The sequence below is a fragment of the Natrix helvetica genome (genome assembly GCF_964273705.1).
Source record: "Natrix helvetica genome assembly, chromosome: 1".
Classification (NCBI taxonomy): Eukaryota; Metazoa; Chordata; class Lepidosauria; order Squamata; family Natricidae; genus Natrix; species Natrix helvetica.
In genome coordinates this window covers 173,205,407-173,231,897 of record NC_138548.1, presented here as the reverse complement: position 1 = coordinate 173,231,897, position 26,491 = coordinate 173,205,407, and the positions used below count along the sequence as shown (strand labels likewise).

General features: G+C 41.8%; 1 protein-coding gene across 3 annotated transcripts in view; it reads left to right on the top strand.

Annotated features, from left to right (window-relative positions):
• The window catches only part of CALCRL (calcitonin receptor like receptor), an 87,677-nt gene that overhangs the window by 31,578 nt on the left and 29,608 nt on the right, over positions 1 to 26,491 (top strand). For all 3 annotated transcript variants that reach the window (XM_081942960.1, XM_081942961.1, XM_081942962.1), the window contains 4 exons: positions 14,474 to 14,556; positions 18,301 to 18,469; positions 20,714 to 20,824; positions 21,932 to 22,044. In XM_081942960.1, coding sequence (XP_081799086.1) covers positions 14,506 to 14,556; positions 18,301 to 18,469; positions 20,714 to 20,824; positions 21,932 to 22,044 — 444 coding nt within the window. In that variant the 5' untranslated portion in view covers positions 14,474 to 14,505. The remainder of the gene's footprint in view (positions 1 to 14,473; positions 14,557 to 18,300; positions 18,470 to 20,713; positions 20,825 to 21,931; positions 22,045 to 26,491) is intronic.

Sequence of the window (26,491 nt, the reverse complement as noted above, 5' to 3'; positions counted from 1 at the left end):
CTCATCTGTGCATGCACGCAAGTTTTTGCTATAAGATAGGAGATATAAGGAGATATATTCAAATTCGCTCCTATATGAAGAAGGGTTGTGTGAAGCGATTATATATCGATACCTTTAAACTCTAGTCTTCTCTATTTATCCTGCTATTAAATAGGCAATTAAAGATTAATCTTGCAGGTTAAAGAAGTTGAGGGGGAGGGTTATTTTAGTTCATAAATAAAATGATAGGCAAATGACTTCAAATGATAGGCAAATAGCCGTGGGAGATCAACTCACCCCAGATATACAGTATAGAGAAGCCTTTGAAACTATTCTGCCATTTATAAACAAAAGATGGAAGATATTCTTGCCCACAATGACCTTTTGGAGAAAGCTAATTAAAGGTTGTGTTATCCCATGCCCCTCTCCCAGAGATGGAGGGAGAGTGTAAGTTAGAGCAAGGCTGCTATTTTTTATTAGTGACTCCAATCCATGTGGGTAATTTATGAGGACACAGCATTAATTTCATTACTTACAAACCAGCAATTGTGTTTTGAGTACAATTAAGATAAATGCAACATGATCACATTTAATCATTTCTCCCCACTTAGGCTTATATGACAATCAAGTTGTTAATCTTGCTACCTAAAGATCAAAGCATCAATGTTTTAACTCAATTTCTTCTGGATTCCCAATCACATTTATCACTTTGCTCTCACACTTGATTTTTACAGTTGCATTACAATATTCTTTTGGTTGAGGACTTCCGGTTCCGGCTGCGGATCCCGACGGGCACTTCTGGTGGGCTCCCCACTGATCTGGGGGGCACAGGACGCCCTGGAGGGGCTCCTGCCGAGGGGGAGGCGTAGTGGGGAATCCCCCGTGTCGGCGGAGGCCGGGGGGCTCCCTGCATTGCCCTAGGCACCGGGAGGCAAGAGGGGAGGCGCCGCTGCGTCTTCGGGATGAGGCAGCTGGAAGAAAGCAAGATTTGAAGGACGCAGCTGCTGTGTGGTGAGGTGGAAACTTTCCCCCATTCCTTTATTTGGCTGAAAGGGGAAAAAAACTGCTGGCTTTTTAAAACTGACTTTCAACTTGCTTTGGAGAAGCGTGACTGGAGGGAGGGGGATTTCCCCCCCCCCTTGGACAAGTGGCTTTAAATGGTTTTGCTCTCTGCCCCCAGAGGAGGAGGTGGGGGGAGCCATGCAACAAAATCACGCTCATAGCAAAGGCAGATTTTGGACTGCAATTGTGTAAATGAGGTGATGATCTGAAAACTTTGAAAACTGTTGGATTTCGCCCTCTGATCCCGGAGCTGGCAGGGCAAGATGGCACACTTCCGTTGTCTTCATGGATACTGAAACGTGACTCCACCCATAGAAACTTCAGGCATTTTGTCTTTGTCTCCATGGCACTCAGATAAATCTCTTGTTACATTGGACTCTGGGCTTGGAACAAAGGACTTTCCTACTTTATTGCCAGGAGCTGAATATAGAAAAGGTTCCTATCTGCTTGGACTCTCTGCCTCGTAACTTCCTCGGCGGTCTTCCTCCCTAATTGCTTCCTCTCTGTATTGACATTGTTATCTCTTTGCTCACTATGCCACCCAAAAGACCACCCCCGGGGAAGCCGGGTTTTGCAGTCTCCGCCCCGACATCCTCAGCGTCCAGCCCCAGTGGACAACAGACTTTAACCTCCCTGTTTCAACCCAAGCCCTCTGAGGTGGACTTCCAGCAGATGTTCCAACAGATCTTAAAGGGACAGGAGGACTTAAAAAATCAATTCAAGGAGATGAATGAGCAGCTTAGAGAGAACCAAGACCAGGCGATTAATAACTGAGAGACTGGATCTTTTGGAGGAGGAGACGGCTGAGATGAGGGGGGAGGTGGGGGGGTGCAGAAAGGGAACAAAGAGTTAGAGAACCACCAGATTAAAATGGAATTTGAAAGAATGCCCTTTTTCCTCAGGTTTCAAAATGTGATTGAGGCAGATGACGAAGATTTAAGGGACATTATGATAAACCTTTTGGCTGAATACATTAAAAAAGATAAACAACAGATGGGGTGGGACATGGACCTGGTTTATAGAGTAAACTCAGCATACGCTAGAACACATAATGTTCCAAGGGAGGTACACATTAAATTGCTTAGATAGACTACAAGAGATGAGATTCTGAGTGCACAAAGGGGGCAAGCATTAAAATACCAGGATAGAGAAGTAACCATTCTGAAACAGATCCCTAAGAAAGTGAGAGAGAGAGAAGAAAAAACTATTCGCTATTAGCGAAGAAATTATACCAGAAAGGGGTGTGGTTTAGATGGTTGATGCCTGAAGGTATGCTAATTTTCTGGGAGGACACAAGAGTTAGAATCAACACAACCATAGAGGCTCAGGCCTTTATGGAAAAAAATAAAGCCCTCCTAGACAAATCTGATGATACTACACCAGACATACAGGACACGGGCGGGGCCGTAGCTCTGCTGGCAGGGGGAGAAGGGGCAACATCGAGAAAACTCAGGTCACAAAAATGAACAAGAAAATCTGATTGATGTAAAATGATTGAAATTATTTGAAGATAAAAGTTTATATGCTGACAGAATACCATTGACTTGTAATAATCTAATGTATTAATAAATGAAATGTATGAGTACGGGGGGAGGGACCACCTCCTGCATATTGTAACTGCCAAAATTTGTAACTTATTCCACTACCCCTTTCCTTGTCTATTTTTCTTAAAAACCAATAAAATTTTGTTCAAAAAAAATATTCTTTTGGTTGTGCCAAATTCTTTGCTTTTGCAGATCGTGGCATGTGTTCATATTCGTGCAAGGATGCCCATCTGGGTGTGTATGTATATTTCAGTTGATTTAGAATTGCTTGAGATTTTACAGTTTTTTGCATTAAAATTATTTTTATTAAACAATCAATCTAACTTCTCTTAATGGGAAAGCAGAGGTGATATTCAGCAGGTTCTGACCAGTTCTGGTGGAAATTTCGAGTAGTTCAGAGAACCGTTAAATACCACCTCTGACTGGCCCCGCCCCCATCTATTCTCTGCCTCCCGAGTCCCAGCTGATCGGGAGGAAATGAGAATTTTGCAGTAATCTTCCCCTGCCACACTCACCAAGCCATGCCCACAGAACCGGTAGTAAAAAATCTGAACCCCACCAATGTGGGAAAGGCATTGTAAACATTCATAAAAACTCTGAGGTCAGTAATTGATTTCCATCTTGAATGGATGACCCTCTTGCTTTGAAATCTGTACTACAGTGACTAAACTTCTGCTGGGTAGACACATTAACCTCTTATAATTTGATAAAGTGTCATGTCTATCTTGTTGTTTGCAAAAAATGTTTATTGACTTCTCCAGAAATTGAATTGAATCACATTTAAAATTGGTACATTCAGTTACAAGTTCCTATAGGAACATAGATCACTTTTTCTACTTTTGTAATTTTTGTGTCCTCCTGAGTCATATTCTCCATGATTGTTTGTGTGTAATGGTTTTATTTTCAAATAAATTAATCTCTCATATTATTAAGAAGATATGCGACCTGAACTTGTTTCAGGGACGTGAGGTCAGGGGAGGCAGGGGAGGCAGGGCCTCACCTCTCTTCGTGAAATAATAGTATATAATATTATATTATATATATATATATATATATATATATATATATATATATATATATATATATATATATATATATATATATATATATATATATATATATATATATATATATATATATATATATATATATATATATATATATATATATATATATATATATATATATATATATATATATATATATATATATATATATATATATATATATATATATATATATATATAATATTATAATATTATATACATCCGTACGGGGGCGCCCGGGAGCTGCAGAGGCAGAAATGTTGTTGGTGCTTCCGGATGACGAAGGCACGAAAACGACTGGGTTCCCCAATCGCTTTCTTCATCATTGGGAGCGCGAGAACATTTCTGCCTCCGCCCTCCACAGCTCCCGGCTTGAGCTGGGTGAAAGTGCAGCCCCTTTCGTTGTTTTCCCGCCCACCTCGCTGCCCCTTTCGTTGCTTTCCCATGCAGGCAGCAAGGCTTGAGCGGGTGAAAGCGCAGCCCCTTTCGTTGCTTTCCCATTCAAGCGGCTGCGCTTTCGTGCCTTTGTCCTCCGGCAGCGCCAACATTTCTGCCTCCGCCCTCTGCAGCTCCCGGGCGTGCCCGGATGGAGGTAGCCAGAATGGCGCCGAGGCAGTCCGGCAGGTGAGCGACCGAGGATCAGGCTGCCTCGCTCGCTCTTTCGTCCGCCCGGACCGCCTCGGCGTCGCTGTGGCTACATCCGGCCGGCCGGCCGGGAGCTGCAGAGGGTGGAGGCAGAAATGTTGGCGCTGCCGGAGGACAAAGGCACGAAAGCACAGCCGCTTGAATGGGAAAGCAACGAAAGGGGCTGCGCTTTCACCCCGCTCAAGCCGGGAGCTGCGGAGCGTGGAGGCAGAAATGTCGGCGCTGCCGGAGGACAAAGGCATGAAAGCGCAGCCGCTTCAATGGGAAAGCAACGAAAGTGGCTGCACTTTCACCCCGCTCAAGCCGGGAGCTGCGGAGGGCGGAGGCAGAAATGTTGGCGCTGCCGGAGGACAAAGGCACGAAAGCGCAGCCGCTTGAATGGGAAAGCAACAAAAGGGGCTGCACTTTCACCCCGCTCAAGCCTTGCCGCCTGCATGGGAAAGCAACAAAAGGGGCAGCGAGGGCGGGCGGGAAAGCAACGAAAGGGGCTGTGCTTTCACCCCGCTCAAGCCTTGCCCGAGGGAGCTGGGGATCGGCCTTTGGGTTGGTGGGAGACCTTGAAGGAGTGGAGGGGGGGAGGGACTGGCACCGGTGGAGGAAGCAATGCTACGCGGATCAGTGCACTCCGCGGTCCCCTTAATGTTCACTCAGGAAGGCGGAGAATGGGACCACGTGTGCTGGAGGCTGAGGCTGCCTCAGCCTCCTGCACACATGGTCCCATTCCCCGCCTTCCTGATGACATCACCAGCCTCCCCAGCCATAACCCGCACCGCACGTCACTGACTTGTTGTATCCAAGTCAATGGCATCCACAATGAAAGCCACTGTCTTAAAAATGGTGGGTGCATTGCAGCAATTAAAGCTTTACTCCTTCTTAGGGTGAATGCAGCATATGCTAAAAGGGGGCAGATGTTTGCCCTGTTGCACCCACCATTCTGAAACCAGTGACTATCACAGTTAATCTCCCTTCAAAGGAAAGTCACTGTAAGTAACTAGACAGCCCTTTTATTTTGTGTTGGATTTTCTGGATCCAGACAGTTTAATAGAATCGTGAAAAAAAAAATCAGTCCAAGTAGAGCAAGTTATATGTTCTCTATCATTTGCACTTTTAGAGCAAGATTTATTGCATGGCTCAAAACCTATAACTATATTTTTAAAAGAAAAAGCAGAACTGCATAAAACATGCCAAAGTATAAAACGTCCCATGATGTTTACATATAAATTTTAATTGTGTTTTTGAAAAGGAAGCTATTTTTAAACTATCTACTTTCTTTAATCAACAAAACCAGAGAGTGTTTTATTCAGTGGAAATAATTTGTTAGCTATACCGGCAGGCAGTTTTAACTGCTATCTTTTAAATCTCTGAACTGTTTTAATGAGTTGATCTGATGACAATAAGTTACTTTGCAAATAGACTTTTTTTTTTCATTCCCACAGTAATTCTGTCTAGTAATGCACATGTGTTGCTATTATGAAAAGTGAATATTTGGGAAATGTGCTTTTGTACTGTTTGAAATCACTCAGACATGACATTGCATTTCTTTTTTAACCAGTCTTTGTTTTAAATAGTTTGAGGGGAAAAAAGTATTTGGCACCAGGTTATGCAGGAAAGAAAGTTATTTTAACTGTCTATTGAGGACATGTTTTTAAAACAGGAAAAAACACAGCCATGAGTTGATAATAGTTCAGTGGAAAGGTTAGCACAACTAAAATGGTTTTGCCTTCTTTTTAGAAGGGAACACAACATCCTACACAAATTCACAGTTTAAGAGCTGTAATGTGTAACAGGATAGTTTTCTTTCTGTGAAGTTCTGGTTCTAATTTGAAGTACACGTTAACTCATTTCTTATGTGTGAACTATGACAAAGAAAAAAAAAAGAAAGCCCATGTTTAGGCAAAGATGACCCTGTTTATTTATTAAAAAAATTAAAAATACTCAGTGAGGAGAACTAGAAAAAACTCTTTAGAAAAGAAGACAATGTCCAGTGATTTTTACTATATACCATTATAAGCTTGAATATGTACACCAGAACATTTTAATCAAATATTCTTACTTGAGGGCATGTCATACAGTATTTCAGAAACTAAGAGTCTTTATTGGGTGTCTTACATTTCAGCATAAAGTTACACAATCTGAGAACCCAGAATTAAACTGAATCCTTCCAAATTGCAAGCAAATTGTACTTTTTTTATGTGGCAGAAAAACAAAAAATAGTACAAATGTTTTAATAAACTTTAATTATATTGAATTGAAAGTGATTAGAAATAATTATTTAAATATAGTTTAGTAAATGTAATGAGGGCGGCAGTTGGATGTAATGTTTGAGAAATATGGCTAGAAACTAGGTGACTCCGAATTCTAGTTCATCGTTAGGCATGAAGCCAGATGGGTCAGGCTAGTCACTCTCTTTCAGATCTAGGAAGCAGATAATGGCAAATCAGTTCCAATATCTTGCCACAAAATTGCAGACTGGTCCAGGCAATTGCCAGAAGTAAAAAATGACTCTCTCACACACATATTCATTCTCTCTCTCTCTCTCTCTCTCTCTCTCTCTCTCTCTCTCTCTCTCTCTCTCTCTCTCTCTCCCTCCCTCCCTCCCTCCCTCCCTCTCTCTCTCTCTCTCTCTCTCTCTCTCTCTCTCACACACACACACACACACACACACACACACCTTTCTACTTTTGGGAATTTGGTTCTTGGCATACTATCCAAAGACAAAGCACTGCTCTCCAAAAGCTGGAAATTCTTGGTTGACTACTACAGAATGAAACTTGGAATATGGATAACTATTATGGAGACTGGACATAATCCAAAGGTGATTCTTCATTACAAGGAGTCATTAAATAACTTCAAATAGATGCAAAGACAGATATTATTTTGAATATGCCTGCATATGCTGTTAGTGAGTTGAATCTTTGATTTTATTGTACAAACCGCAGGTTTAAAGGCTTTGAATCACACATTTGAATTATATTGAATCGTCAAATTGCAAATTCAAACTGTATGATTCACTCACATTATAAGTTTTAATAGGAGGCTGCTGTTATAATTTCCAGCTAACCACAGTCTGCTGTTATGCCTTATTCAGATAACTCTTAGTTAAAAAGAATTCCTACTTTGGACATAGCAAACTATACTCAGAATCAAAAGCATATGTTTTGGATCCATTGATGCCCAACCAGAGAGTAGAGAATTGCTCTACTGTGCTGTCCATCATCTCTGCCTATGCCAGCTGTTTCACCATTGCCCTACTTGTAATACTATTTCTACAGCGCTTCCCTACTTTTAATGCATTTCCTCATACACTAGTATTTTGGAAGTATTCTTGTCAGCTGGAGGCAGCTTTAACTTCAGTGCATTATCACAGTGAACGAAGTCCACTGTAGGAATCAGTGCCAGAGAATCCATTTAGCATACTAGTAAATGATGTCAGTATATGTAGTATTATTTTGTGAAAGATTTATTGGTTGCATTGGTAAAATGCATGAATGAATGAATGAATGAATGAATGAATGAATGAATGAATACACACACAAACACACATACACTGTTTCCCTGAAAATTTAGCATGCGCTAAAATAAGCCCTCCCTTGAAAATATTGCCACGCCGCAACAGCCATGAGGTGACCATGCTCTCCACCTCCTGCCCCTCAAAAATAATAAGACCTCCCCAAAAATAAGGCCAACCGCATATTTTGGGGGTCAAAAGAAAATAAGACCCTGTCTTATTTTTGGGGAAATACTGTGTGTGTGGGGGGTATCATTTTATATGTGTGTGTGTATACATACACACACACATATTCTCACATACACACATAGATAGACAGACACTTTACACTCAGAACTTTATAATATAATATGCAAATAAGTAGCAGATTTATTTACTGGCTACATAGTCTAGGCCAGCGATGGCGAACCTTTTTTGGCTCGTGTGCCATAAGTGAGGGGAGCGCAGGGGGGTAGTGTGTGGGCATGCTGCACCCATAATGCAATGCGCAACCCCCCAGTGCGCATGCGCACACTACCTCATTTTTTGCATGCTTTTTTTTGCCCTCCCCAGGCTCCAGAGGCTTTATAGGAGCTTGGGAGGGTGAAAACAGCCCTCCCCACCCCCCCGGAAGCCCTCCGGAGGCTTGAGGGACCTTCAGGATGCTTCCATGAAGCCTCCAGAGCAGTCAAAATGAACCTTCGAGCAAACCAGAAGTCCATTCCCGAACTTATGGTTTGCTCATAGGGCCGGGTTTTTGCACTCTGGAGTTTTCAAGGAAGCTCATGTAGCCTCAGGAGGGCCTCGGGGGGGGGGGGCGGGAGAGGCTCTTTTCACCCTCCCCAGGTTTCTATAAAGGCTCTGGAGCCTGGGGAGGGTGAAAAATGGCTTTAGAAAAGGGTGAACCCAGCTGGCCAGCACGCACATGCACGCTGGCCAGCTGACAGGGCAGTGCCTTGCGTGCCCTGACAAATGGCTCCTTGTGCCACCTGTGGCACATGTGCCATAGGTTCGCCATCACTGGTCTAGGCAGTTGTTGGCTGAGCACTGAAGTTCCCTTTTTTAGAAAAACTCTCCTTTCTTTGTAGTTGAACCATTTGAGATATTTATTTAGTGGACGTGTGGCTACCAGCTCACAAATTGCAATTCTGGGTGGCTAACATAGGGTTAAAACAAAAGCAAAAACAAAAGACAGGGCTATCACCATCTCAACAAGTATGCTATTCCAAAGGGCAGATGCCATGACAAAGAAGGCACATGACTGAATCTTGCCAGATAACCTATTTAACAGAAGGGACTCCAGCTATGCCCATCCCATTGGATCTGAGACAGGCTGAAACAATCAGAAATAGGTAATCATGCAAGCAATTCATGTTTGTGCCATGAAGGTAGTAACCAAAAACCTGAATTGCACTCAGAAACCTACTGCACCTAGCAAAATAATGATTTTATTGTGTGCTTACAACTAAAACTATTATCCCTGGATGTTCTTCCCAATACCCCTTAGCTCTCATGAATATTTCCTCCTCCCCAGTCAGGAGTGCCATGTAACTTGTAGAGCAATTGACAAGAGATCTTTTGCACACATCCACCTAAATTACCGTATTTTTCGGAGTATAAGACACACCAAGATTTTGAAGAGGCAAATTTTAAAAAAAGTTTTTGCATTCTACAGACCTCCCCAAAATGGGCATGCATAGCCTTTAGGAGGCTTGTAGAGTGCTCCTGGAGGTGGCGGGGGGGAATTCATGCCCTGTTTTTTGTTTAAAAAGGGCATGCATAGCCTTTAGGAGGCTTATAGAGTGCTCCTGGGGTCTGTGGGAGGCAAAGACAAGCAAAAAACACCCCATTTTTGCTCATTTTTAGCTCCCCAGCTCAGCCCAGGAGCACTCTGGAAGCCTAAAGTCTATGTACGGCCATTTTTGCAAAGGGGCGGGTTTCAGGAGGCCAACAATGCTGTATTCAGTGTATAAGACACACCCAGTTTTCACCCTCTTTTTTGAGGGAAAAAGGTGCGTCTTATACTCTGAAAATATGGTATATTACAAACATAAGAGATTTCCATAGGATAGGTCAGTGATGGCGAGCCTATGGCATGCGTGCCACAAGTGGCACGCGGAGCCATTTCTCAGGGCACGCAAGGCACTGCCCTGTCAGCTGGCCAGCGCGCATGCGCGCGCTGGCCAGCTGAGTTCACCTTTTTTAAAAGCTATTTTTTGCCTTCCCCAGGCTCCAGAGGCTTTATAGGAGCCTGGGGAGGGCGAAAAGAGCCTCCTCCGCCTCCCTGGAGGCTTCAGGGACCGTCCCTGAAGCCTTCGGAATGCTTAAAACCACCCTCCGAGCAAACCGGAAGTGACTTCCAGGTTGCTCGGAGGGTCGTTTTAAGCATTCCGAAGGCTTCAGGGACCGTCCGGAGGCTTCACTGACACCTTCGGAGCGCTTAAAACCACCCTCGGAGCAAACCGGAAGTGACTTCCGGGTTGCTCGTAGGGTCGTTTTAAGCATTCCGAAGGCTTCAAGGACCGTCCGAGGCTTCCCTGACGCCTTCGGAGCGTTTAAAACCACCCTCAGAGCAAACCGGAAGTGACTTCCGGGTTGCTCGGAGGGTCGTTTTAAGCGTTCCGAAGGCTTCAGGGACCGTCCAAGGCACTTCCGGTTTGCTCGGAGGGTGGTTTTAAGCGTTCCGAAGGCTTCAGGGACCGTCCGAGGCTTCCCTGATGCCTTCGGAGCGCTTAAAACCACCCTCCGAGCAACCCGGAAGTCACTTCCGGTTTGTTCAGAGGGTGGTTTTAAGCGCTCCAAAGGCTTCAGGGACCATCCGAGGCTTCCCTGATGCCTTCGGAGCACTTAAAATGACCCTCCGAGCAACCCAGAAGTCACTTCCGGTTTGCTCAGAGGGTGGTTTTAAGCGCTCCGAAGGTTTCAGGGAAGCCTCCGGACGGTCCCTGAAGCCTCCGGAGGGCCTCCGGGGGGTCGGGGGAGGCTCCTTTCGCCCTCCCAGGCTCTTATAAAGCCCCTGGAGCCTGGGGAGGGCAAAAAAAACATGTAAAAATGGGGAGGTCACGCATTGTGCATGCATGCGCACTGGGGGGGTCGCGCGTTGCGTTATGGGTGCGGCATGCCCGCACTCGACCCCCCTGCGCTCCCCCCACTTGTGGCACGCGAGCCAAAAAAGGTTCGCCATCACTGGGTTAGGTGATACCTTACATTATCACCAATTGGTTGCCGGGCATCATATTATTATATCCCACATTGTTCATATCCACCTTTCAGAGTCCGAACTGAAGAGAAAGTTGGGGGTGGGGGGTTCCCAGAGTTCTGCTATTTGCATTTTAACCATTTTGAACACATCTAAGATTGTATTTTCAGATAGTCAGCCAACAAAGCACAGCAAGTTCTTCAGTGAAGTGGAGAAATCTCAACAGGATTGTGAATAATGCTGGATAGGATTATATAGGCAGGTGAGCTTGTGGTGGGCATCTTAAAGAGGATAATTAAAGTGCAGGGGTTTTTGTTTTATTATTTCTCTCTTTTTACTAAGATTTTGTTTTATTTATTGGCTTTATTGTTGTGAGCTGCCAGGATTTCTGAGTACTCAGCAAAGATCAGCAAAGTAAAAGAAAACCCAACTGAAGATTTATAAGGTTTCAAAGTACATTTAAATGGAATGGAGATTATGGAGTGTTTTCTAGTGCTTTGAATAGCCATAGCAATTTGCTAACTTTGAAAAAATAAATAAAGCCAATTTGTATCAAAGAAATACCCAAGTTATTTTACAATTAACTTTTTGCTCCTAAGCATCAGTCAAGCGTCTTGTCATGATTATATAATAGGTGTGTAATTGGCTTTAGAGTAATATAAATTCATTTATTAAAAGGTCGGAGTTTTCTGATAGTTTGTTAAGGACATTAGACAGACAATAAAATTAATATTGCTGCACAATTATTGGGTAGTAAACTCTATTAAGATTAAATAATCATGCATAGGATGTTTATCAAACCATACGAAAATTACTTCATCTCTATCCTGGTATGAATTATCTTCTATTTTTGAGGGAAAAAAATATCAGTAAGAGTATCCAGGGAGTCAACTATTTGTTTATTGACATAACTCTCATGCAGGTCATGACTGTTGGAGAAAAGAAATTTGAAGATTAATGGAATACATGAGAAAATACTCCATGTGTCTAAACCAGGGCTGTGAAACCAGGGGCCCGCAGGCTGGATGCATCCCATGCTGGCCACGCCCATGCCTGATTTAGCGAAGTGGGGGAAAGTTGCAATACGTCACATGATGCCACCGTGATGACAAGAGTTTGACACAGGGGTGATATTCACTTACTTTCCCTACCAATTCTCAAATGTGGGCGCACCAGTCCACGCATGCGCTTGGTCTTCTGTGCATGCGCTTTGATCGCATGAGCGGCTTGCATGCATGCACACAGCTTGAAAATGTGCCTAAACAGGACGGCATAGATCGGGAGCAGGTGGGCGGGGGCTTCCCACTACTGGTTCAGGTGAACCAGTCCGAACTGGCTGAATACCACCTCTGGTTTGACACCCCTGGTCTAAACATATGTAATTTTAGTTTTCCACAGTGCATGGATATTTTTGTATTACAATTACCAATGTGACATATAAAAATGTGAGTATTGTGCTAATACAAGGACTATATTGTTGTTGGTAATATTTCTTCCTTTTTTAAGTGATCAAAGGAAGGAAGGAAGTACCTTGATGAACCTTAATAAGCATTCTATCCTGACGGGTATCCTTTCAAGAATCATTCAAATAGTTCTGGGATACAAATAAATGGAACACAGGAGAACAGCTCTATCATCACTGTTGTTGTTATAATTTGTTTGTATTTTTATCTTTTATCTTTGCCACCCCAAGTTCCTTTCGTACATAGACATCTGTGTAAATCTGTTTAATTAAATAAATAAATAAATAAATAAATAATTTTTCCCAGTACCTAAGATAAACAAGGCAAAGGTACTTTCATGCAATTTTATATTCATTTTAAATTTTAACCATAAAAGATAGAATGTATAACATGCTGAGCCAGATCAAGCCATTTCATGTCTGCTGTTAAACAGAAAACATCAAAGCCACAGGTAGCAGAGGAGAGAATTCTGTTCAAATGAATGGGGAAAATCAACATTGCTGGAGATTATATTCATTATGAGTGGTTGAATATGGGAAATGGTAATATTGTAGAATACTGGGGAAGAATAAATAGGAAAGGATTATATAGACTGTAAAAACAAGCATGGGAGACTTGAATGAGAAGAAATACTGTAGGCAATAAAAAGTAGAAGAATGAAGACATCAGTTTTTGTGGTGGAGAATAACAACTTTTTATCCAATTAAATGGAGACTATTGTCACAATCACTTAATTGTTAGAAACTGTCACTGTTTTTCCTTTGTTCATTGTTAATTATATTTAATTATTGTGTTAATTGGTTTTTAACTATAGGATTAATGAATGTGAACAGTATTTATTTCTCTGAAGAACAATTCCTAAGTGCAAATTTCTTCATCTATAAAAGAGCTGTCCTTATAATAGTTGCTTCTACGGTAGATAGTTGGAAGTAGAACAAAATACTAGTTAACAAATTATGAATCAATATGTTATATTGGGTTTGGATTATTCTTGTTTCCCAGGCTTTAAGAGAATTGTAAAGGGAACCAGACATCTATTGATAGAATTTCCCTGAATTGCTTTCTTATTTCATATTGTTTATTATGAATAAAAGAAAAAATAAGAAACTCTCCCAGTGGGTACATTATGTAGCAGTTCCCAAAATTGTTCTCTTCTGACTCCCCACCCCGCACCCTTTCTATGTGTGCCTTCATCTCTTTTACGGGTTACAGTAATTGAAGTAAGCTTAATGTGGATACAAGCTCCTGCAAATTCCCATAGCCAACATTGGTGGGAGTGTGAGAAACAATGATCAAAACTAGAGCTGAGTTGCCATATTGGAATATTCTGACATTATTATTTTAGAGGCCATATTACAGGAGCATTGAGACCTCCCCTTTATTGACCCATCTTTCTTATTTCCATTTTTTCCCAAGCTTCCCAAACAAAAGGAAACAACACAGACAAATTGGCCAGTCTTTTTCAGTTCATTTGTTTTCCCTCAGGGTTAAGACAAAATGACGTGTCTTCTGCAGTTTGCTACTGTTATTTTAATTCTGTTTAATAAACACTAAAGGATACAACTTGGCCAACATTGGATGCTTTTTAAGTTTCACTGGCTAAAGTGAGAAAGTTAAGTGCAAACTTCAGCCCTCCCACTGAAAGCTGAATCATATGGTAATCTTATAGATGACTACTGAGCAGCGGTGGGTTGCTCCCAGTTCGGCCCGGTTCAGCTGAACTGATAGTGGTGATTTGGCCTGGGTTGCAGAACAGACAGCAATCCAGGCTGGCCATGCCCCTGAATCGGTTCCCTGGTCTCTTCTGCCATTGTCGGCATGATTCTGCACATGCGCAGAACAATTTACAGTCAACTGCGCATGCGCGAGCAACGTGTGGCAGGCGGGCATGAAGCAAACCAGCACCAACCGGTACAGGAACCCACCCCTGCTACTGAGGGATAAACCAGATGACGTTCAGTGAGATATTTCCCCGGTGAATGAGTTTAGGATCATAACCATAACACTTTAAGATGTTTATACTTTATTTTGTTTTTTTTCAACTACAGTTTTTTGCTGAATTGTAAAACTACATTTAGTGATGGAAACCAGTTGGACTGTACATCTGCTGCCTCTCTTAGCTCTGACATTGGTGAGTCTACTGTACATGCACATTTGCAGATGTTTATATAACAGTGTGTAAATATGAATGGAAATTGCTCTTCAATTTTGCTTGTTGTTAGCTAAGTAACAGGATAGATAGTTTAGTGATTGATTAGTGGTGGTGCAGTGTTTAGAATGCAGGAGTTTGATTCTCTTTGATCCTCACCAGGCTCAAGGTTGACTCAGCCTTCCCGCCTTCTGAGGTCGGTAAAATGTGGATTCAAATTGTTGGGGATAATAGGCTGACTCTGTAAACCACTTAGAGAGGACTGTAAAGCACTGCGAAGAGGTATATAAGTCTAAGTGCTATTGCTATTATCAAATATAAAACAAAAATAAAATATGGGATAATTCCAGAATAAAATAGATGCAAGAAAAATACAGTAATAAATACACATGTGTAAAATACAAAGTATCAACATTCAGTTATATACATTATCTTTGCAGGGTAATTTGTTTGTTCAGTATAATGGATCCTTTGGTCAACCACCTCAGCTACAAATCTAACGGGGTAACTGGAGAGATCCAAGGTAGCAAAACCAATAGCACTTATATACTGCTTCACAGTTTTTAAAGCCCTATCTAAATGGTTGACAGAGTCAGCATATTATCCCCAACAATCTGGGTTTTCATTTTATCGACCTCAGAAGGATGGAAGCCTGAGCCTGGGAGGATCAAACTCCTGGCAGTGAGCAGTGAGTTAGCCTACAATACTGCATTCTAACCACTGTGCCACCATGGCACCCAGTGGTTATGATCAGAATATCAAACACAGCACAAATTATGTTGTATAGCACATGTCCTTATGTGTGGATAGTAGTCTCAGTTTTGGCTTCTTGAGGACGACTTCTGCTTGAAAGAAGTCAGTTTTGAAGAACTGCTTGCCTTTCTTAACCTGGTGCCTTCCAGATGGGATATCACTCAAAGACTTCTGGATAAGAATTGTGAGGGTTGTGGCTTTGCATATCTGTAGAATTCTAATTTAATGAGCCATAGTATAGATCAACAGTATCTGTAACACTAACAAACATTGCTCTTAGAGATGTTCCTAAGAGCACATATGCAATAATATTATCATTCCAAGGTCCCAATTATATTACATGACATTTGACACAACATTATGTTGTTGTTGTTGTGGTGGTGGTGGTGGTGGTGGTGGTGGTGGTGGTGGTGGTGATGATGATGATGATGATGATGACATGCATGTTTCCACTTGCTTGTCTTGCATTCCAACAGCCCCATTATATAGGCATCATGCTATTCCATATCTTAACCATGTTTTATTAAATAATACACAGTTGACTTGATTTCCATGACATACTGTGCCATTAATTATGGGTTACAAATCACAGTGGCTACTCTGACATTTCATGCTAAGCTAAGAACAAATAAATCATACTATGGCTTATGATTTCTGAATTCTGCCAGTAAAAGAGTCCTCACTTAAAAAAGGCAATTGAGATCGAAATTTCCATCATTAAGCAATGTGGTTATAAAGCATGACAATTTAGCAATAGCATTCCAGCAATCCTCAGTTACCATTGTTAAGCAAGAATCCTGTGGATAATTAAGTGAGGACCTCACATAATTATAACTTCTGACTTTCTACCAGTTTCCTCGTTGACTTTGCTTTTCAGAAGCCAGCAATAAAAATCGCAATCATATGACCATGCTGGACAGTCTGTGAAATTTGAATTCTCCGGGTTTTTTCTTACAACCAGTAGCAGTTTGTTTGGCTGGCAGAAGAAAAGATGGAAACAAATGCAACAGAAAACCTTTGCAGGAAATAACATCAGTTTTTTTTCCTTTCAGCTGTCTCAACTGAAAGGAATTTAGGATTCTTAGTTGGAGGCTACAACTCTAGGTGTCAGAACTAAGCTATGCAGACATGAATACATAATACAAATTTCAATACTTTCCCTAAAGCAATATTGATAAATAATAAGATGTTAAATTTGCAAAATAATGCCTACATTCCCCTTCTAGAGATAGTCAAAGTAAGATATTCATTGTTCATTGGGACACTTCTCCGGTCAGGATGTTAGCCAAGACAAAAACTGGAGTTTTATAGTTTGGAAAAGGTATCATAACCACTTGTCGATCAGAAGGTCGGCAGTTCAGAGGGATGTGGTGGCTCAATGGCTAAGACACTGAGCTTGTCGATCAGAAGGTCAGCAGTTCAGCAATTCAAATTCCTAGCCCTGCATAACAGGATGCCTACCACCAAGACATTTTACACTCCTTACCCAGAACTCTGTCCACTTATTGACCCACGAGACTGCTTAATGACTGCATCCAGGACTGCTGAAAGCATTGAGTGAAATAGTCATGTGACATCTTGCTTAATGACCGCTTCACTCAACAACCAACATTCCAGTCCCAATTGTGGTTGTAAGTTGAGGACTACAGTACTTATATGATTGATATGTACATTCTTTTGTAGCCTATTTAATAATTACAAACTTTTGTAATAAATTTGTTCTTTTAACTTCTGTGTTCCACTTGATCTGTAAATCATCCTGCTGACACCACTGCTGCTTTAAGATCCCCTGTGCACAATTATTCTGATATTGTTATTTTGCCATTCAGAGTGGTTTTCTGTTACCCCTGCAAAAGCCTTACAAGTTTCAGAAAGGCAGAAATTAACAATGGTAACTGGGGATTGCTGGAAGTAAAGAAAAGGTTTCCCCGCACATGCATGCTAGTCATTTCTGGCTATAGTGGGTGGTGCTCATCTCCACTTCTAAGCCAAAGAGCCAGCCCTGTCCAAAGACGTCTCTGTGGTCATGTGGCTGGCTTGGCTAAATGCCGAAGGCACACGGAATGCTGTTACCTTCCCACCAAAGGTATGAGAAGTGTGACCTTCTTACTGAGACCACTTCATGCCAATCTCCAAGCAGCTTCCTTTCTCATGATCTTTCAGAAGCTCAAAATTGCACAGTTTGGAGAAAGAGGCTTTTGAAGTACTGTGAAAGCAGGCTCCATTCTCACAATCCTTTGGAAGCTCTCTTTAATGCTAACAGCTGATTTGACGCAGGGGCTAAGACGTTGAGCTTGTCGATCAGCAAGGTCGGCAGTTTGGCGGTTCGAATCCCTTGTGCCGTGTAACGGAGTGAGCTCCCATTACTTGTCCCAGCTTCTGCCAACCTAGCACTTCGAAAGCATGTAAAAATGCAAGTAGAAAAATAGGACCACTTTGCTGGGAAGGTAAGAGCATTCTGTGTGCCATCGGCATTTAGTCATGCCAGCCACATGACCACGGAGATGTCTTCGGACAGCCCTGTCTCTTCGGCTTTGAAACAGAGATGAGCACCGGCCCCTAGAGTTGGGAACGACTAGCACATATGTGCGAGGGGAATCTAAGCCTTTAACTTAGCTGATTTGAGTGATTTATAAAATTAGGGTGAGGTGCCTGAAACGCAACACCTTTTGGCATTACATGGAGATATTTTTGTTGAGAGAGAAAGAGAGGGAAAGACTGAGACTGTACCTTTACAGAAACATTCAGAGGAATTTTTTTTCAGGTGGGCAGCAAGATAATAGATTCACAAAATAATGTGTATTAAAAATTGCGAACCTCTTTAATGCTCTTCTGCCCAGTTACTTAGTGTGCACCTTATTACATACTTCAAAATGGTTTGCATTAATTCATCCAATTCAATTAACACTCTGTACAACGTTTGCAATTATTTGGGCAACTGTGACAATCTACTTTTTCTCATTATCTTTCCAGGTTTTTGTCACAGCTGTTCCAGATAAAAAAGATGGAAATTGGTCCAGTGAAATGGAAACTAAGAACCATGCAAACCATCAAGCAATACTAGGTGTAACGAATAATAAAATCATGACAGCACAGTTTGAATGCTATCAGAAAATTATGCAAGCTACTGAAGAATATGAAGGTAAACAATATATATCAATATATTTTGATCTTATTTTCCCAAACTAAAGCATTTCATCTGTTAATTCATGCAAATATAATTTAAAAATGCTTTTTACCTATTAATATTGTGTTTATTGCAACCCCCTTGGAAATAATATAATACTTGAACATATAACAGCTTTCAATTCTGGTTTTTTTTCCCTATCTAAAGGAGCAGATCTGATCTTTTAAAGTTCTTTACAGAAAGTACCTGGAACTCTTACATGTTCCAATAATTTTTTCAGCAAGGCACTCCAGGGTATTCTTATTTAGCACTGTTTAATTTAATTGAATCTCAAGTTTATTTAGTTTGAATGTGATAATAAGTGCAACTATTTGGTTTGTTGGGTTATCTTTTGCATGTAACTCTGGCTTTGGGTTGTGAAAAGAATTAAGTATATTACAGATAAATTAATGAATAGAGATGTTTGTTGAAAAATATTTTGCTGCTGAGGTACTGTAGTTAAAAGCACACGTTGATTTGATAGGCAATGATAAATAATTGTAACTTATCTGTTATAAAAATAGGTAAGTTGAATGAAAATAAAAAGCAACTTTATTTACACTGCAGAATTATTAATGTACACTAATATTTTAAAACTGTTCTCATTGGTTTAACAAAAGAAAGAACTTTTTAAAATGGGGGAAATGACTTTTTAGTAAAAATAAGGAGATTTGTGTTAAGGTTTTTTTTTGTTTGTTTGTTTTGCAAAATGGGCAAGAGATGGAGGTAAGTGTCTCAGAATAAACTAATGGCACCAACTGTTTGTAGCTTTCCTTCTCGTACTTCTTTAAATTCCACGAGAAACATCCTAAACAAACTCATTTCACAACAGCTGTTTAAGGCAGGCAGCAAGGGAGGCCTTAAGCAGATGGAGAGGTGTGCAAGCAATCACAACAACAATGGGCAGCCACAGCTCTTTCTATCACCTCCCCAGAAGAAAGTTCAAAAATACCATCCGTATAAACACTAGGGCACTAGAGAAACAAAAGAAATATAGTGTACAGAATTTCTTCTGTAATGAATTAAAAGAAGAGGAAGAAAGAAATATTCTGACCCCAGTTTGGTGGTTTTGAAAGCAGGGAGAATTGATTTGCTTTGACCAGTTCAGAAGCCATCCAGTCTCAGAGTATAATTATGAATCTTCATTTAGAAATGGGATTTCCATGCAATGGATCACTGCTAGAGATCCACAAATACCTATTACCTTTTTTTTTGACAGAATTGGAAGAAATGTATGGGATGTATGTATGTATGTACAGCATAGTATAGTAATAGTAATAGTAAAGTATAGCCTTTATTGTCATTGTACTAAATAAATACAACAAAATTGGCTAGGTATGTATGTGTGTATTTATTTATTTGTTTGCTTCTTTGTTTGTGTGTTTATTTATTCATACTATGTTTATAAATAACTCAAGGCAGCCAATACATCTAATACTTCTTCCTCCTCCTATTTTCCCCATAACAACCCCATGAAATGAGTTAGGCTGAGAGACTGGGGACTGGCACAATGTCACCCAGCTGGTTTTTCATGCGATCTCTGGTAACCAGATAGAATCTGCCAGATTTCAGACAAAAATATTAGACTTGGGTGTGAGTTTCCAATAAAAGTGATAGATGTCCTAGTGATGCCTGCAGCTGAGAGACCGGCACAAGTTCAGAAAGTGCAAGACTGATTTCAGGTGCCCAGGAAGAGTTCAAAGATTGGGAGGGTCAGATGGATCTGCTTCCCTTCCCTTGGTTCAGTTGCTTTATTTTGTTTGGGGAAATTTACTGGAAAAGGCAGGATGCTTGCAAAATTGTAGAGTAACAGTTACAGGGTAAGAAAGCATGGTGTTGAACAACTTTATTAAACTTTTCTGTCGTTTTTTGGTCAAGCACAGTATTTTTAATAGATAAGGTTTAGATGATGGTTTTAGAATTCAAAATGGCAAAGCTTAGAAAGATGTAAACCTACAACAAGTTGTATGTAAGAGCCCAAAGCAAGAATAATGTATGGCGTTTTTTTTCTCTTAGTAGGAAGGGGTTATACAACCAAGGCTGGTATGGAAGCCTCTTTGGAAGCAAATATTGCATATGTCAATCATAAGGCATTTGGATTGGATCCAAAGGTTTGCTTCTTTGCAAGGAAAGGATTTTGTGTGTGTACAGGAAAAAAAATGAACTCAGCCCTGGTAAATTAAGATAAAATGCTTCAAATGATGCCTCCGCATTTTGTAGGTCCACATTGCAACAGAACATGGGATGGTTGGTTATGCTGGGATACTACTCCAGCAGGACAAACTGTAGAACAAAACTGTCCGGACTACTATCAGGACTTTGACCCTTCAGGTAAGGATTAAGACGGCAGTGCTGTATGTCTACTAGAGAGAGCCAGTAAAAATATTTTCTGAGTGGAGAGAATTTGGGTAGAATTATGCAAATTCAACTTTATGACAAATCTTTAAATAATTTGAATACAAGCTCTTTCTAGTACAGGATTCTTACTACTTTGAATGCATTTGGTATCATGTGTCACATGGCAGGTCTACAGAAATTATACCATTAAATGTTCGTCAAGCTCTTGAGAGAATAGTTCCAGGCAAAAAGCAAAGATATGAATTTAATCAGACTCCAGGATTGTTTTCACGCTTGGCTACTAGACTTTGCTCAGTGTGGTAGGTCATATGTTGTAAATTCAAAAACAATATTATGGATTTGAGACCTTGTCTTCTTTGTATTTTAAAATGCCAGATTTATGTTCCAGAGGGACATTTGATCAAAGATGTCTCAAATAATTAGGAAAATCAAACTGTTCCAAATCTCTTGAATTATTTTGGAATTTACATGTGCAGAACAAGTATCCAAAGATAGATTTGCAACTTGTTGCTTGTTGTCTCACTTCATCTAAATTCAGAGCTGGATTACGAAGTCAGACATTTAAGTAGGGTATTTCAAACAATTAACGAAACTTATTTTGCTATTAAGGAGAGCTTCTACTTCATTTAAGAAGTTTCCTTGATTATAAACCATCAGTTAATTATGTACATTTAAACCTGTTTAAATGCATATTTTATTGCTACAAAATTAAAGAACAGTTCTTGGTAATTTATGGATTTAGGGGATGGAAGAGGAATGCAGATTAAGATTGGCAAGGATGTGTTGAGAAAACATCTGGTTGCATTGAATGAATTCAAGTGCTGGGGCTCACTCCAGGTTGATGTAATCTCTGAACTGCTGACTCAGTGGAGTGTAGAGCGAATGTCTGAAAACTACCGTGTTTCCCCCCAAATAAGACAGGGTCTTATTTCTTTTGACCCCTGAAATAAGTGATTGGCCTTATTTTCAGGGAGGTCTTATTATTTCAGTGCCTTTTGCTGTTGCATTTATTGAAATGTTAACTATTTTGGAACACAGAATTTATAATTAACTTTTTTCTCCTTAATTTTTCTCCAAAAGAAAAAGTTTATAAGATCTGTGAAGAAAGCGGACACTGGTTTGTGCACCCTGAGAGTAATAGGATTTGGACAAACTTTAGCCTTTGCACTCATCAGATGCAATATAAATTGCAGGTAATTGCATTGTCAGAAGAATAAAGGGTTTAAAAAGTCTAACAATTGTGATATGTCCACTATGTTAATTTCTATTCACTTGCTACTGCATTATATTTCAGCAAGGTTAATTCATTTAGATTGCCATCCTAGAATAAATTGCCCTGGAAGAGGGCACATTGAATTTATCACGGCCTATTTCTATTAATGCTTATTAAGGTTTTATTTTTTTCTCTCTATATAAAAATGGCTGTGTGTGTGTGTATCTTCCAGCATAATGATGGAACACCTTGAGCAATTTCAACCAAACTTGGTACATAGATGACTTACTCTCAGGAAACAAATATTGTGTGGGTAAGACACCCCCAAAACCCCTTGGGGTGTATGCTCTGTTAAGATGCAACCTGTTGTGCCTTAAAATGGCTTCTACTTTACTGCCATAAAATGGCTTCTACTGTGCAGTGCAGTGGAGTTGCCATGGTAATGGCTTCACAGTACTCCACAAAGGGGCTCCCTCTGGTAAGGGGGAAAATCCAATATTCGAAATTACATTTGCTCCAGACATTTCCCCCCTATAAATAAATACCTGGGCAACACCAGGTTATCAACTAGTATTATGTAAAATACAAAGAAGAGAAGAAAAAAAATGGAAAATTAAGGGAAGGAAATGGATTGGGGAAAAGGGGGTGTGAGATACAAGGGGAAAAAGAAAAAGAAAGAAAAAGGGGCATTGACTTCCAACTCTTCTTAGCACAGTAAAAGATAAACACACTTCAACCTCAACTTTTTGCTTTTACACATTAATATATAACTAGCCATTCCTATAACACCAAATCTTTCTCATCAACAAAACCAAAGTTTCATATTTTTTTTTCCTTCACAAGCAGGACTTATTTCTCAATAGACATGTATAGGATGTATTGTTAGCATTTAAAGTGTTTATATCTATGTCAGTGACGTGCGGTGAGGGTTATGGCTGGTGAGGCTGGTGACATCATCAGGAAGGCGGAGCCTCAGCCTCCTGCTCACGTGGTCCCATTCCCCGCCTTCCTGAGTGAACATTAAGGGGACCGCGGAGTGCACTGTAGCATTGCTTCCTCCACCGGCCCCAGTCCCTCCCCCCCCTCCTTCAAGGTCTCCTACCAACCCAAAGCCCGATCCCCAGCTCTCTCGGGCAAGTCTTGAGCGGGGTGAATGGGAAAGCAATGAAAGGGGCTGCGCTTTCACCCCGCTCAAGCCTTGCCGCCTGCAGCCACCGCCCGCCCTCGCTGCCCCTCTTTCGTTGCTTTCCCGCGCCCGCTCTCGCTGCCTCTTTCGTTGCTTTCCCACCCGCTCTCGCTGCCTCTTTCGTTGCTTTCCCACCCGCCCTCCCTTTCGTTGCTTTCACACCCACCATCGCTGCCTTTCGTTGCTTTCCCTGCCCGCTCTCGCTGCCTCTCGCTGCCTCTTTCGTTGCTTTCCCACCCGCCCTCGCTGCCTTTCGTTGCTTTCCCGTGCCCGCTCTCGCTGCCTCTTTCGTTGCTTTCCCACCCGCTCTCGCTGCCTCTTTCGTTGCTTTCCCACCCGCCTTCCCTTACGTTGCTTTCACACCCACCCTCGTTGCCTTTCGTTGCTTTCCCACCCGCCCTTGCTGCCTTTCGTTGCTTTCCCGTGCCCGCTCTCGCTGCCTCTTTCGTTGCTTTCCCACCCGCCCTCCCTTTTGTTGCTTTCACACCCGCCTCTAAAGCGCGCCAAAGCCTCCTTCGTCCCCCCCAGCGTGCATCCTTTTTATTTCCCGCGACACCCCCCCCATTTCGGGAAAGCTTTCCCCATTGCCTGGGGGGTGAGGGGGGCGGCTCCTCTCCCCCCACTCCCTCCGTCCCTGCCTCTCTCCTCAGCCCCAAAGCTCCGTCCGTGCGACTCACTTCCAAGGCGGTGGTTGCTCCATCCCACTCCGGCTCTGGAAGCGACCGAAGATCAGGCTGCGTTGCTTGCTTGTTCGCTCGCCGGACTGCTTCAGCAGCATTCTGGCTCCCTCATCCATCCGCGCCCGGGAGCTGCGGAGGCAGAAATGTTATCGGCCTCCCGATGACGAAAGCAAGCGACTGGTTCGTCATCCGGAGGCGCCAACAACATTTCTGCCTCCACAGCTCCCGGGCGCGGATGGACGGAGGTAACCAGAATGGCGCCGAAGCAGTCCGGCGGGCGTACGAGCGAGCGAGCGAGGCAGCGAGATCTTCGGTCACTCGTCCACCGGACTGCCTCGGCGCCATTCTGGCTACCTCCCTCCATCCGCGCCCGGGAGCTGTGGAGGCAGAAATGTTGTCGGCGCCTCCGGATGACGAACCAGTCGCTTGCTTTCATCATCGGGAGGCCGATAACATTTCTGCCTCCGCAGCTCCCGGGCGCGGATGGACAGAAGTAGCCAGAATGGCGCCGAAGCAGTCCGGCGGGCGAACGAGCGAGCGAGCGAGGCAGCGAGATCTTCAGTCACTCGTCCACCGGACTGCCTCGGCGCCATTCTGGCTACCTCCGTCCGGCCGTGCCCGGGAGCTGCGGTGGCAGAAATGTTGTCGGCCTCCCGATGATGAAAGCAAGCGACTGGGTTCGTCATCCGGAAGCACCAACAACATTTCTGCCTCCGCAGCTCCCGGGCACGGCCGGACGGATGTATATAATATTATATAGATATATATATATTATATAATATTATATACTATTATTCCATGAAGAGAGGTGAGGCTCTGCCTCCCCTGCCTCCAATGACCGCACGTCACTGATCTATGTCTTTTTTAATCACTTACAATCCAGCAGAATGTCATGTGCTATAGAATTGGTTTCACAAATAAGCAGGAAGATCATAAAGGTGGGAGGAGGTCTCTTTGGTGCTCTCTGAGCTTGCTTGTTTTCTTACAAACTTTTCATTACCCGGTGCTAGTCACTGCACTGACAATGTTACCTAGTTTGGTTAATGAAATGTCTGCAAGAGAACAAGCAAGCTCAGAGAGCACCAACTCCCCCCTCATTTCAATCCTGAGCTACAAATATTGTCCATTATCAAGAACATAAATAGCTGGAAAGAAAGACAACTACAGATAAATATTTTTAGCAGTTTTATGAAAGAGCAAACACGAAGAATTATTTTTTCTTTTTTAATATACCATAAGTTTATTAATTTTTCTATAAAAGAAGATAAAAACTAAGAAAACAATTGTTCAAAGAGAGAGAGAGAGCTAGAAAAGAGAAAGAGAAAAGAAATAAAAGTGCAAAAAGCTAAAAATTCTAGAGATAAAAGCGTAAAAGAAAAAATAAAGTAACTTCTGACTTCTTTTACAGACAATACAGTTGCATTCAACCTTTAATTTAGCATCAAATTCTAGCTTCCATTTCCCCCAACAATCCATACATTTTACTGGTCATCAAATCCATGTCATAATTTGATATTTTTTTCTGTTTCATGCTAAAAAGTCCACAAAAGGCTTGCAATTAGTGTTAAATTTTGCCAATGTCTTTTCTCTAACAAGGGCCATGATTAAAAAAACTCAATGTACTGAGATTTTATGTTAGGATCAGGACTGACCATACCCAAAAATTGTAGAAAATGGTAAAAAAACAACAACAACCAGGTTATCCGATCACAGGAAAGGGTGAATCAGGCCTGGTATACACTTACCTTCCCTACCGGTTCGCAAATGTGAGCACATGCATACGTGCTTCGCACCTCCCCACTTGCACAGATCCTTTCGCACATGTGCAGATCCTTCCACGCATGCACTTTTGGTGAAAAAATGGCCTAAATGGGATGCCATAGAGCCAGGCAAATGTGGGCGGAGCCACCCTCGATTTCCGCTACTGGTTCAAGTGATCTGCTCCAAACCGGTAAAATACCACCTCTGGTGTGAATACTTGTTAATATGTAGCGTTTACTAGACATTCAGTTGAATGTGTTTCTATCTCTCTTGTCCGGATATCCATTCACTCATTCATGAACGGTGAGAATAGAGCTAATGTCATGGATTTGCTGCAATTTGTGAAAGTCGATGTAAAAAAGAATAGAAGGCAAGAAAATAAACACAGCAGGCAATGATCAAATGTAAAATCCTAACAATAAGCTGTTCTGAATCCCCATCGACAGCCTACTCGCCAAGCTGCTCTTAGTAGAGGATGGCTGATCAAAATTTGTTTGAAGCTTGAGAAACATGTTCAGATTCCTAACAGCTTAAATCCCAGGAAGTTGCTATTGAATTACCGTGCAGTTGGTTTACAAATTTTATAAGACCAGTTAATACAGACCTTGACTGACCCTCGAGACTTCATTCCAGAGGGTAGGGGGAATAGCTTCGTTTGTGAAAGGCTAATAATGTGCAAGAAATCTGAGAACCTGTTCTATAAAAGCAAAAAATGAAGCAACTGTAGTAGGAGCAGAAGCGGAAATAATACTGCTTTCATTTAGGACACATCCTGTGTGACAACCACCACCACCACCCCA